The sequence below is a fragment of the Anser brachyrhynchus genome, assembly GCF_964034855.1.
Source record: "Anser brachyrhynchus genome assembly, chromosome: 19".
Classification (NCBI taxonomy): Eukaryota; Metazoa; Chordata; class Aves; order Anseriformes; family Anatidae; genus Anser; species Anser brachyrhynchus.
Window position 1 is genome coordinate 369,522 of NC_137712.1, and position 13,744 is coordinate 383,265.

The 13,744-nt window shown below is 35.5% G+C and overlaps 1 protein-coding gene across 4 annotated transcripts in view; it reads right to left on the minus strand.

Moving 5' to 3' along the window:
- Positions 1-13,744, minus strand: part of RALGPS1 (Ral GEF with PH domain and SH3 binding motif 1) — a 110,041-nt gene that overhangs the window by 19,317 nt on the left and 76,980 nt on the right. For 3 of the 4 annotated variants that reach the window (XM_080561720.1, XM_080561722.1, XM_080561721.1), the window contains 2 exons: positions 12,077-12,170; positions 5,217-5,284 (listed from right to left, as the gene is read on the minus strand). In XM_080561720.1, the coding sequence (XP_080417846.1) occupies positions 5,217-5,284; positions 12,077-12,170 (162 nt within the window). Of the gene's footprint in view, positions 1-5,216; positions 5,285-7,355; positions 7,467-12,076; positions 12,171-13,744 lie in introns of all 4 variants that reach the window. The other variant, XM_080561719.1, reaches the window with a different exon arrangement.

Here is a 13,744-nt window from a genome sequence, read left to right on the forward strand (position 1 = left end):
AACAAAAAGGAAAATACACCGGTTTCAGATTAATTGCTCCATATTCCTTCTAGGGCAGTAACGTAAAGCTCTGGTCTACTCACTGTCCTGTAAAGAATTATACTGAGGCCCACTTAGAAGAAACAGAACAAAACAAAACGTAGAAAACAAAACAAAATGAAACTAAACTAAACTAAAATAAAGGAAGGTTGAGGAACTGTCCCTGAGTACTGCATAACAAAAATCCCAAAATAAAGGACCCATTGCTGAGGCCTAGATGTTGCTAGAAAGGCTTTCTAAATACTAGAAACCCCTCCTAATTTAATGAAAGGGTTAGTTAAAGCACACGAAAACTTGAAGGCTAGTCATTGAGTCACTCAGTATTACAGAGATGATTTCCTGGGCATCATTATTATTTTAATATTATTTTATCTTTTTATATTAGTTTTCCAGGACAGGATAGACATGTTTCAGGCAGCAAGTAACCATTTTCTACATTCTGATTAGTACATGAGCCCTGAACTTTTCAGCATTAAGATGATAAAGAACATGCATAAAGTTTTCTATACTGAGCTACACTCAGTGTGCAAATTCTAAGAAACTTAAGTTGCTTAGAAAGCTAACTTATTTGCTATATATTACATTAGATCTTTTCTTTTGTTCTGGAAAAATACATTAAGTTATACCTTCCAAAATAATCTGTCTAATAGCTGTACCATAAATGCTTGGCACCTTCTAGCCAACACTGCAGGAACACAGATGTCTTTTACAGCTAATTCAACTGGAAACTGTGAACAGTTAGCATACTATAAGCTCTCCAGTTACATATTCTCCCCAGCCCCCCTCACTCTCTCCCTTCCTCCCTCCTTCTCCCTCTCACCATAGCAAGGCAGAACGAACTGACTTAAGTTGCTGCCAAGGAAGTTGTGTGAATGACACAGTTCCTCGAACACATACAATTAAACTGTTTAAAGCTCCTTTTTAAATGCTACTTGCAAGCAACAAGAATCTCTGCAGTGTTTTGGAAAGCATGAAAACTTTCTGTGAAAGCACTATTCACAGTTATATATGAATTTGGTAATTAAATGAGACCATCATAGCCACTAATAATATACAAAACATGGCCTGTTGTAAGACATTCACTTTAATCAGATGTCTGCCTCCTGTTCAAAATTTACTGAAAAACCAGTTGGCAACCACAGTGGAAAATGGACACATGGTTTTCTCCAGTACTTTGCAAACAGGACTATTGGAGGATATAGCTGTTTTTATTGAGCTTCACACTCCTAAAGATACTTCAAGGGAAAAAAAAAAAAAACCCACAATGTCCCTGGCTAGCGTAAACCGTTAATCTTCTTTTGAAAGAGAGAATGCTGAAGTGGGGTAGAATATGAAGTCATGATGCTGAGGAGGAAAATCAGTTTCTATCATCAACACAAGTATATATACTTTAGGACATGAAGAAGATACCATTTCCTGCACTTACGTCCACCATAAACTTTGGAATCATTACCACCACACTGAATGTTTCTTCATACTTGGAAACATATGGCAGCCTATAAGAAGCAAATATGTCAAATGCAGAACTTAACCACAGAATCAACCAGAATTAGAGCTATTAATAACATTTTAACTTTCTGACTACCAGGAGAACTGAACTGATGACTGCCTTTTGGGGACAAGAGCCTTTATTTATAGTCCATTGAAATGGACTATATTCAGACTTCTATGCTTTTGACTGGAACATTGAACTACTGCCTAAACTATTTTCAGATCATCTCTTATGGTCACAGCTTGCTGACTACAAAGGGTTTACTCCTGATGCACAAAGGCTGAAGTGGAAATAATCTCAAAATATGATTTGAATGAATTTTCAATCAAAATAATGTTCATTTGAATACCTTAGAATGTGCTATTTTTAATTCTCCATGGTCAAATAAGTCATTACTAGTACTTGCATATCTTACATTGGAATTATTCAAGACTAATGGGGATGACTACACTTATTAATGTTGTGAAATAAATAATAAATTACTGCCTTCATGCTTAATTAAATTTTGATGTGAATTCATAATAACTTACTTAACTAACCTTCCTCGGGAACTAATTTGTTTTTTTTCAATAAAGTACATTGAAGCCTAAGTAGCCATTGAAGCCTAATAAATGCCTTTAGTAGCATTTTTGCAGTCACATAGGCGAAAAAATCCAACTGGATTTTACAAAATGCTGGTGGCATTCATTGTCTAACTGGCAGTAAATGAGAACTCTCCAGCTGAGCAAGAAACAGCAGTCTACAAGCATGTCAATCTGTTGAAGGAAATACTAACAGAAAAACTAAGCAACAGAAATGACTCAAGACTTGGTTTCTATTCACCATTCTGAATAAAGCAACCTTACAGAGCATGTAGGGGCACTGCAGATTCAGAGGTGAAAATTCATTCTCTCCTAATACTGCTAGATAACCTACAATTTCCTATTCACCTCAGCATTGACCCAGTCAGTATTTGTGGACTCCAGCTATGTGCGTTGCAGTATAAAGCCATATTACTTGCTTGGCTCAGGACAGTTCAAAGCTCTTGTTTCTGGCTTTAGAACTGTATTTTTATTTGCCTTCCATTACAGCTCTAATGAAGTCTAAGCCCTCAATTAACAATTATACAGTATTGGTGATGATATCATGCTGCTATGACTGAAGTTTGAACTTCCAAAATCATCCTAATGAAATGTTAACTTCATAACCCTGGTATAAAGCATCTGAAAGTGAGCAATACAAAGTAAAAGCCAACAAAACCAAAATCCCACTTGTATGTCTGCCTTTAATGCATAAAATACAACGAAGAGAACCAATTACTTAAAGTTTCAAGTATGAAAAAAATTATCTTCACAAAAACAGTATCAAGCTTGACATGTCTGTACGAAGTGTTAACCAAGAACACCTTATGAACTTAACAGAGTTACGAAAAATTCCTCATATGAACTAACTTTCTTATATTTTACCCAGCAATTAATAGAACTGAGCATTGAAGAGGAATGGAGAGAGCACCTTCCTGCAGAAATGTTTTCTTCCAAGTTATTTTTTCTGCAGATTGTATTTCGTTTTCCTTTAAACAGTGTAGACTGAAGATCAGATTAAACGTATCTGACTCCAGGAATGGAATTCACAACCTGAGACAAACCATACTTTTCCTATACTGCCCATTGGACACTTAGGAAGGGACGAAGGGACTCACAGCAGCCAATATAGACAGTCAGGAGGTGGAGGAAGAACACCCATATTTATTTTATTCCTTTCATTACGAACATCTTCCTTTTTTTTTTTTCTTTTCCCCTCCTTCTTTCTCATTTAAACTGTCTCTCTCATTTGGTATGAAAAAAAGACATTTTGAATGCAAAATTAAATTGCTTGCCAGATGAGAAATGTACTCTTTTGTTTTTAAAAACTTTTTTTTTAACATATGATTTAGCATGGTGAGACAGAAAACAGGCCGTTCAGCTTAACAGATTAAAATAGAAGAGATTTTGTGATAATGGCTCCTAAGTACATTTTATATATTCTGATGTTTGTTTAGTCTGTTCATAGAAATATTTACATTTCTCTTCATCTGTAAATTAAATAATCTAACTAAGAATGTTACACATGCTTAGCTCCTTTTCTCAGACGGTTTTTAGAAAACCAGTGCCAATATAACACTTCCTATGTTCAGTCCAATTGGAAATTCTAAGAAGCACTGCTCATTGATGCATGTTCATAGCAGTAATCAGTATGAAGAGGAGTCTTTGTGTAAGTGTTTAGGTGGAAGAAAAGTGAGATTATGAAAAATTTTATTTTATACCTCTACTTCAATATATTCTGACGACAGAGGATGTCCAAGGCCAAAACATTATCAACTACTATCTAGAAGATTTTAAAAAGACACAAGAGTTGTACGTGCATACCCTACAAGTTATCTTTGTAGGCATTTCTTAAAAAAATATTTCTCATCATGATCTATTTTCACAGTTAAGAGATAAAGTAACCTATTCAATGGATCAGATCATTCACATGAATCTTTCTATTGTGTGTCCTCCCCCTTTACACAATGAAATTGTCTCAAATTTGTGCCTCGGTTTACACAGAAACCTGAAAAGAGAATTTCCTGTATTACTCACTGCATTGATTTGTTTATACTGAAAGAATTCTTCCTGCCTCGCTTATTAAATGCTATTGAAAATGCAAACATTTGTAAAAACAAAACAAAATGAAAAACCCCCACAACCATACAACGAATCTATTTTCTGTTCCAGTGCTAACAAACATTCTGAGTTCTCCTCAAACCCCAGTTGTTTATACACAAATCAGGAATATCCTATTGATGACTCATGTTACTGAAATACATCTGAACTGCTAGTGGACTTAGAACTTCATAGCAATACTACTGGGAATGATGGTCCTGCAGTAGACTCTTATCCAATAATAAGGTTAGTGGGAAATCTACATGGGAATCTATTTATGCCACTTGGCGATTTGCACTGGTCAGTTCCAGGGATTAGTTCTAGATGCACTGAGCTGTAACTGGGCTTTTATCAAAGCAGAAAAAAAACCAACAGGTTTTCTTCTTTTTATTAAAGATACAATACTTACTAATAAATCATACCAAAAATGCTGCTTCTTTGCCACCCAGAAAGGCAAATTACTCAGTATACCCCTGATCTGCAATCTCCACAAATTAAGTCTTACTTCTGAAATCAAATTTATTTTTATTTATTCTTAAGAAAAAAAGAAAGAGCTATGACTATGGAGTAAACCATAATAAGCTGAGGTGGTAGTGTCTGATCAGAATGAAAACAAAAGAATTGCTTTCATTTACTCAAGATCAACGGATTTGTTTTGCCTAGCCAAATGAATGCTGATATGTGCAAAATCAGTCCTGTCATGTGGGATTCAATTTGTCACTGTAAGGCAATTATATAAGACAAAGGAAAATGCTAACCCAAGTACAAGTGGGCCCTGTAAAAATTTGTAGTAAAAATCAGATTTTTAACAAGTATCAGAAGAGTGGTGTTTTTGACCAATGGTGTTCTGAAAATGGCCATATGCACAGAAAGGGAACAATTTTCTAACAGTCTTTAAAAGATAATTTTGTAATTGCAACAAAAGCCCATATTTGAAAACGATTAATGGGCTCTCCTGTACACTTCAGTAGACTTCTGTAATTAACATTATTTTCTTACTCAAACTTTCAAATAAACTTTTATACCTGCAAGATCTTCTTTAGAGGAAACCAGTCGAGGAGAGCTGTTACCTGGCTCAATTCTTAATGATAATCTGGAAAAAAACAAATGTTTAGACAAATTAACAGTACAATTTCTCAATAAAAGTTGAAAGAATCTGATTAAAGTAATTATTTTGGCAGTGGTAAGCAGAAATTTTACTTTGCTGGAAATGTCATTTATTTCATTATGTAACAAAGCAATACATTTTAAAAGTAAATCACTACCTGTTAGATCCAAGAAAGAAACTGGGAGGAAAGCCTATGAAAGCAGAAATGGAAATTGATATTGTATACTCCCCATTAATGTAAAAATATAATTTCCTAGACTTTCACTTTAAAAAAAAAAAAAAAAGAAAAACCCTTACAAAAGTCAGTAAATTTAGAGAAACCTAATAGCAAACATTTTATTCTCCGCGCATGAAAAGGGAATTTATTCCGTTATCTTGTGGAAATGTGGAATCAGGAAAAGCGATTTAAAAATATTAGTTACTATAACCTATAGAAAAGAAGCATAAGAGGGGAGAGATGACCAAAGCTTAATAGCAAGCGCTTAATACTCAAAAAGATTATTTTAACGAAATTATAATGCTATACATCCCTCCTCATGTCTTGATCTTCTAGTGCATATGACTTCTGCCACCTCTAAAGTCAATGCACTCTTAACTTGACAGTTCTCTCTCTGTTCTGTACCAGTTTGACAGCAGAAGTACAGAAGACGACACTGTTAAGTAAAGTTTAATGGAATAGGAAGAGAACCAAAGGAAATAACTGATGTCACTGCACAGCATTAAACACCCACTTAACACGCTTAACTTTAAATAAAACCATAAAGAGGGGGGTGAGGGAAGGACCCTATGACAGCATTTCAAAATATCGTGTAGGGCCTAACTACCTTTTTCCTTCCTACCTTGTCCTTCACGTATACAGATTTTTATTGGAAATACCTCCCAGTTCATTTTTCACAGTGTTCAAATATCAACTATGTTTTACTGTGAAGTTATTTAAACAAACCCACAGTCCTTTTTCACATTTTAGAATTTATATTCTTCTGATATTGCTAGATTCTTTTAACTGTTCAAAGTTATGTTCAAAGTAGGTAACGAATTATTCTTCTCCAGACTTTCCTCTCCTCTAACATGATTTCAGTGACTAAGTGGCAACATGCGTCTCCAGGAAGCCAGTAATGAGGAAGTTATAAAACTCAGAACATGATAAAGATGTTAATCACATGGGAATCCACTTCATTATGGAAAAATAGAAAAAGAAGCTACTGAGGTCTCTTCTTGTAAGTAGGGTCCTATCATGTGATTTTTATTTTTTTTAGGGTCCTATCATGTGAATTTTGTGTTGTTAAGTACAAGTTAAGGAAAAGACTTATGCAGAAGGTCTTCATCTTAACTGGTAGGAAATAACTGTCTAAAAAAACTTATTAACATGATTTTTGGCAGCAATTTCTGATAGCTAATATGTTTAGAAGTTGTTCTGAGAAATTATTTTACAAAGCAAACAAACCCAGTTTCAAAGCAGCTGTTGGAGGCATTTTGTTGTCAAATGATTGAATACAAGCATTGTTACACTGATAAAAAATCAAAGGAGAATTAATTGGTTCCTTACTTCTCCAACTAATTTTATTTAAATACAATTTTAAGACATTTAGGCAAACTGGTATCAACCTTTTTAAAGAAAACCTCAGAAATATCTTGTCTTGGGTTTGCTGTACTCTGATGTTGCCTATTTTATAGAATTGCTTCTTTAAGCTTACAGGTTTAAAAACACCCTTTAAAACTTCTTAATTTGGATTCTCAGCCAAGACTTCTCTATGGCTGTCAGTAAGGCACAGCCTCCTTTCCCCAGACTGTCTTTCTTGATTACAGTAAAGTAACTCTGAAGGAAAGACAGAGGTGAAGGATTGAGTAAGAAGGTGAATGGAGAAAACATGCCTATTTATCCTAACAAGGACCAAGAATAAGGTGTGGAGAATACCGGGTCTGACATAATCATTCTGAGAGTTCAGCAAAAAGAATTGTTTTGGAACCACTGCAAGGCATGGCAGGTTACAAAATGACGTGGCATAACGCCACAGTGTTTGGATACTGTTGTCTAGCTCAGGGAAAAACTGCATACCTGGGGACAAGCACTCTCCTCAGATCACTTCTTACACTCCTGGGGGAGGAAGAAGATTCTGCAGTAGTTGCATCATGGTATCTCTGAAACCTGTTGGTTGTTGGTGATTCCCTGAGAAAATGATGATTAGCAATATATTTTGAATATAATTGGAAGGAATCCTGATGTTTTGGTTCCTATTTTTCCCCTTCAGTCTTGTAACCAGCATATTTAATTTCTCATCTTCTGCAGAGAACAGTATATGGGCTGAGCAAGAAAAATCTATTATTTATAGGAAATGACATCATTGTCAGGGGTTTTCTGGAGTATTCCTACTTGCTGACAAGCACAAACCAAAAGCAAGCAATTAGACTGGCACAAAAAATTGAAGAGAAAAGCTTTGTTTATACAAAGTGGCTGCCAAATTTTCCTTTTCAGTGTAACTGAAGTTCTCATTTGGTGCAATGTGTGTTGGGATCCTGCCAATACATTGTAGGGCAACTATCTAAGCTTCTCTCCGACATCCTGGTACTGAGATAGTTCTGTTCTTCCTCCCAGAAATCAAGCAGCCTCTTCAGAGTATACTAATACTGTCCCTGGCTCAAAAAGAGCAGTCACTGAAAAGAGAAAGAGGTAGAAGATTCCTTCCCACTATAAAATCTTAGCACACTTAGCTTTTTTAAAGCTTAAAGTTTCTTTTGGCAGGGGACCAGAAAATGCTGTGAAGGGAAAAATGCTATTAGGGACAACTGAGAGGAAAATGTGAAATCAAATACTCAAAACAAAATACACAAGCAGAAAAGGAATAGATTTCTTTAAGGGCAGATGTGTTAAGTTTTGACAAATACAGGCTTGTACCTAAAGCTTTATTCTGATGAAACAAACTTGGTAGAATAAGGTCAAGATTCTCCAAAAAAGACCAATGTATACAAACTGCAGTAACATTTCTTATGCTAAGAACCAAATCTTTCCCTCCTTTTAATGCCTCTTGTGAATTCAGTCCAGTTTTTCCCAGCCATAGTGAAGCCTAGAAAAAAAACTGTGAAATTTGACTGAGATATTCTTTCTCACAAACAACTGTACTTAAAAATGTACAAATAAAAGTACATAATGATCTGTAAGATGCATCAAATACCTTACAGCATTATCAGCAAGGTCGCTGCTAAGGTTAAAATGATTTTCAAATTTAAACTGGAGTTACTCATGACTTGTAGTTTCTCCAAATATTATGTCATGGTGTGATAAACTTATAGAAACCACTTGTTTAATCTATTTTTACTAAGATATTAGAGTTAATGAAAGCCATGAGGCAAGTCTCTCTAAAAATCAAATAAAGCAACACAAACACTTTTTTGCATCAGGCCCCGGAGCTGTAAAGCCTATAGAAACTAGAATTCTTCACTTTTATAAATTGTTACTCAGTTTAATTTTGCTCTGTATGTGACTTTAATGACAGTTGTCAGAAATTAGTAAATAATGGCCACTTATTAAATTTTAACATTGAGATTTAAATCACAGACAAAAATCTTAACACAAATCTTAGATCACCTGACCTTTTCACAAGGCTGTGCACAATGCAAACGTTCAATGTGCCTCTATTGCACAATGCATCTTTATTTGTGAAAAATATACAATATCACAAGACTAAAAAAAAGGTGGACATACGCATTCTATCATCAGTACTCTGGTAGGAATTCTAATTCCACAAAGCAAGTATAATTGGCAATGAAAACATCACACAGATAAATTATTTTGTTCCAAGTCATTTTCCTGCAGAAACATCACTATTCTTAGTATCTGTGATCAGCTGGACACAAAAGCACAAACCTGCCAAAACCACAGCCAAGTATATTTTGAAGTGATCTACCCAGTGCTAGTTCAGATTCTTTTGCTGAACTTCTGCTGGAGTTTACCCCAAACAAGGGGTCAAGTTTTGGAAGACTTTCTCTCCATTTGATATATGTCCTGATAATATTCAAAGCAGTTCTTGTACCAATTCAAAAAGAATGCTTTGTCTGTGTTATTCCACTTTTAGAATCATTCTCTCAGGAAAAGTGAAGTTCCACAAACACTTATCCCAAGAATTTACATCAACAGAATTGGCTGAGGAATAGCTCTGTATGTGCAATGGTTTGAAACAGAGTTAAGTAGAAGAATCTGGGGTTCTCTGAGGGACAGCATGTGATGATTAACAGGTCATTTAGTTTCTCATTTTCCCAGTCAAAATCTGTGAACGCTACCATTTTCCTGCCTTGTAGAATATCTATATTAATATGCACTGGGGGAGGGGGCGGGGGGGGCATTGGAGAAGAGAAGGCTCCGGGGAGACCTCATTGCGGCCTTCCAGTACTTGAAGGGAGGGTATAAACAGGAGGGGGAACGCCTGCTTATGTGTGTTGGTAGCGATAGGACAAGGGGGAATGGATTTAAACTAAGACGGGAGATTTAGGTTAGAAATTAGGAGGAAGTTTTTCACTCAGAGTGGTGAGGCACTGGAACAGGTTGCCCAGAGAGGCTGTGGATGCCCCATCCCTGGAGGCATTCAAGGCCAGGCTGGATGCGGCTCTGGGCAGCCTGCTCTAGCGGTTGGCAACCCTGCCCAGAGCAGGGGGGTTGAAACTAGCTGATCTTTAAGGTCCTTTTCAACCCAGGCCATTCTACGAACTTCGGCAACTGGAGTTAACAACTACAGTTATGTGCAAAAACAAAGAAAAAACACTTGTCTCAATATATGCTCAATAGCGGTTTTTTTTTTTTTGTTTGTTTGTTTAAGGGGGGGCGGTGGGGGTGTCTCTTATGGCAATGCATTTTATTTCCTTGAACAATCTAAGTATGATTTTGCATTTGTATGACAGCAATGTCAGCTATAATTGCAGAGAAATACAGAATGGTTAGAGTAGGTCATTCTTTATGCTGGTATGTGCATGACACTGAGAACCATATAAACTAAGCAGGTATTCCCACGTTGGGAATATACAATCTTCTGACTCACTGAAACTGTTCTTCTGCTTTCACAGATACCAGCCAACAGTCTTCATTTCATTAACTGATCACGTTTCAACCCAAACTTATCTAATTATTTGTGTCTCTACTCTGATTAAGAAACTATTCCAGAATTCCATTACTGATAGTTAAAAACCATATTTCAATGCTGAGCTCATAATTTTTTGTATTCATTTATTCTTGTGCTACCATTACAAAGCAGTTTAAATTGCTCTTTACCCTTCCTACTTTTACCCAGTTGTATTTACATATAGCGATTCTGTTACCTCCACTTTTGCTTTCCCAGGCTTTCCTTAAATCTGGTGTTACAAGACAGACTTTATTCTCAACACACCATCTTTTTTTTTTTTTTTCAAATCCATTCTAAGCACGGATGACCAGAAACGCATAGAGCACTCCATTCAAGGTCTCACCAGCTTCTTGTGAAGCAGTATTAAAAATTTAATTTTTCCTAGAAATATTATATTTGATAGAGAGTATGCATGAATTTGTCTTTTCATGGCTGTATCTCACTTCTGAGGGACATCTACAGATCAACACCATAAATACTTATTAGAATAAATATTTAATTTGATTTTTTATGTCACTGTTAATTCAGATGGACTCTAACTCTTCTGTGATATCCCAATCACCTTTTACTTTGATGAACCCTTCCAACACTTTTATTAGCATATGGTCTAGATACACGTAACTTTTGAGACGAGGCACTAACTGAAGTATTTACTAAAACTGGTAACAAGACTGGTTTTAAGACTGGTTTTGAAAGAAATCAACGTTTTTCTCCAAAACATATTCTAAAATCTTTCATGCCATCCTCCTATTACTGAACATCTGGTTGCCTTGAACACTTTTAATTCTGCTCATCTAAATAGATGTACTGTATTTGTCAATAGCTAATTAAATAGCATTGCATCTACCTTGGTTGAGTTACATAAAACTTCGGCTGCAAGATTTAAAATCAATGTGCTCTATGGTGTCTACTTCACACCATTGTGAGAGTTGGCTCTTTCTCAACTCCCCCAAATTGTCCGATTTATAACTGAAGTACCAGCTTAATAGTAATTCAGATAGTAATTTGAATTTGGAAGACAGAAACACAGAATCATTTAGGTTGGAAAAGACCTCTAAGATCATCAAGTCGAACTGTTATCATAGCACTGCCAAACCTACCACTAAACCACGTCCCCAAGCACTGCATCTACATGTCTCTTGAATACCTCTGGGGATGGTACTCAACTACTTCCCTGGGCAGCCTGTTCCAATGCTTAACAACCCTTTTGGTGAAGAAATTTTTCCAAATATTCAACCTAAACCTCCCCTGGTGCAACTTGAGGCCATTTCCTCTTGTCCTATGGCTTCTTGCTTGGGAGATGTCTTTTATGTACAGTTTACAATAGCACAGAGTCAATTCTGGACATCCTAGATATGGCTCTAGTGTTTCTGAACAAAATTTCCAGAATACAAACATTGTATAATAGAGTGAAGATTAGATTTTCATCTGCTTTTAACTTGTACAAAGGTATTTTGGAAATCTGGTTAGAGTCATAAAGGACAACAGTCATTCTGGATTTTATTCAGCTATCTTGGTATTACCAACTCTGTTAATAAAATATGAAGAACTCCAGACAAACCCCACAGCATCTTCTGTCAACAGCTTTTTGTTCAGCTATGAATCAAACTAACATCCATGTGATCTTTCCTTTAAATTCCCCAAACCTGAAGGAAAGAATAGTACTTACTTATAATTGTCATCTTCTACAAATTTCTGAAGTTCTTCTATGTAACGGACAGACTTCAAATACTTTTGCACATGGGGCAGTATTGTGAGATGATCTGTAGTGTTAAAACAAAACAAGATGAATATTCCCATCATCTAAAATAAATATTTTTTTTCCTGGTTCTCATGGTTATCTCAATGTACACATAGAATGTGATATTTCCTAAAGAATAAATCAGGCAGAACTATTGCTTGGACTCTAAAAGGATGTTTAATATTTGATTAAGCAAAAGTGATGCTCAGTTGTTAAAGAAGACACAGATGCATTTCATCATCAGGAAGATTACAGGATGATATTATATGCTGCGTCAAAAGCAGAGAAGAGTTACTTTGATGCAAGCACTGCCTGGAGTTTGTACTAACTTTTGTGGGGGAAATTAAAGCCTGCAACAATGGCTGTTACTGATTCTCATATGCACAAGGTGAGAAGACTTCAAAAATTACAATGCTTAAGATACAAAGATACTAAATTCAGAAAGAAAAATCTTTTGAGGGTATGGTGTATGGACAGCAACACATGGGTCTCGTACTATGTGATTTTTATGCTTTCATAAAAACAAATGTTTTAAAGGTACACGTTATTACAGAAGATTGCTTCTTCAAGGACACATTTTAATTTTCATTCTGATTTTAACAAAAGCATTCAAAATTAATAAATAGCAATGAAGGAAACTGTCACAACTGCCAAAAGATAGGGTCAGTGAAGTGAGGAGGTTTCTTTGTCGAAGTATTCAGACAAAATGAAAGTCACAATAAAAACATGACAGCTGAACAATCTAGCTTTTCAGACTCATACATTATTATGCCTAATTCCTAGCTTTAAATAGTTTATAATATCAAAATCTACAACAAAGGACAAGGGATACTTAAGCATACGCGAGTAATATCTCATTCTTTCATAATCTAAGATTTAATTTTTTTGATTCAAAACGCTCCAAAAATGTACCATTTAAATGTTCTGAATTTATTCAATTAAATTGTACAGCTGCTGTCAAGGTTTTCCAGATAGTTCCATGTTCAAGCAATGGAAATGGAAATTCATGGTAAGTCGTCAACAGTATGCTCTGTATTCATCAAGAGCCTGAAAAAAGCACATTTCTTGACATACGGCTTCACATAACAGGCTAAAATTGCAGAAATCAACCTCAGAGCAAAATCTTTTTAACAAACAGAAGCAGCCCTCATCTTCCTCACCAACTGAGATATGTGAAAAATTTAACACGGAATTTAACAACTGTTATATAGATTAGAATATCTGTATTTCATTTTGTAAACGTCAGGATACTAACATTGAGGATGAAATTAACATATTGTACACTCCAAAAACATCCTATCTACTGCAAATAAAAGGAAAGATATTGAGATAATTCTGTCTGTACTTTCAGCTGTGTTTGAAAACATGCCACTTCTAGTCCATACACATACCAGTATACTCTGCACAACTTCTGTCACAACTCTCAAAATTTAGAATACGTGCTCATTTGCCTGATTTACCAGTAACTATACAGAAAGGGAAGCTATAGCAGTTATTGTCCAACTCCACTAATGTTAGCATCCTGTGTTGCCTTTACACAGGGCAGAAACCTGTTATCACATTTTTGTATTATAAAAATTTTAGTTAAGACTACTA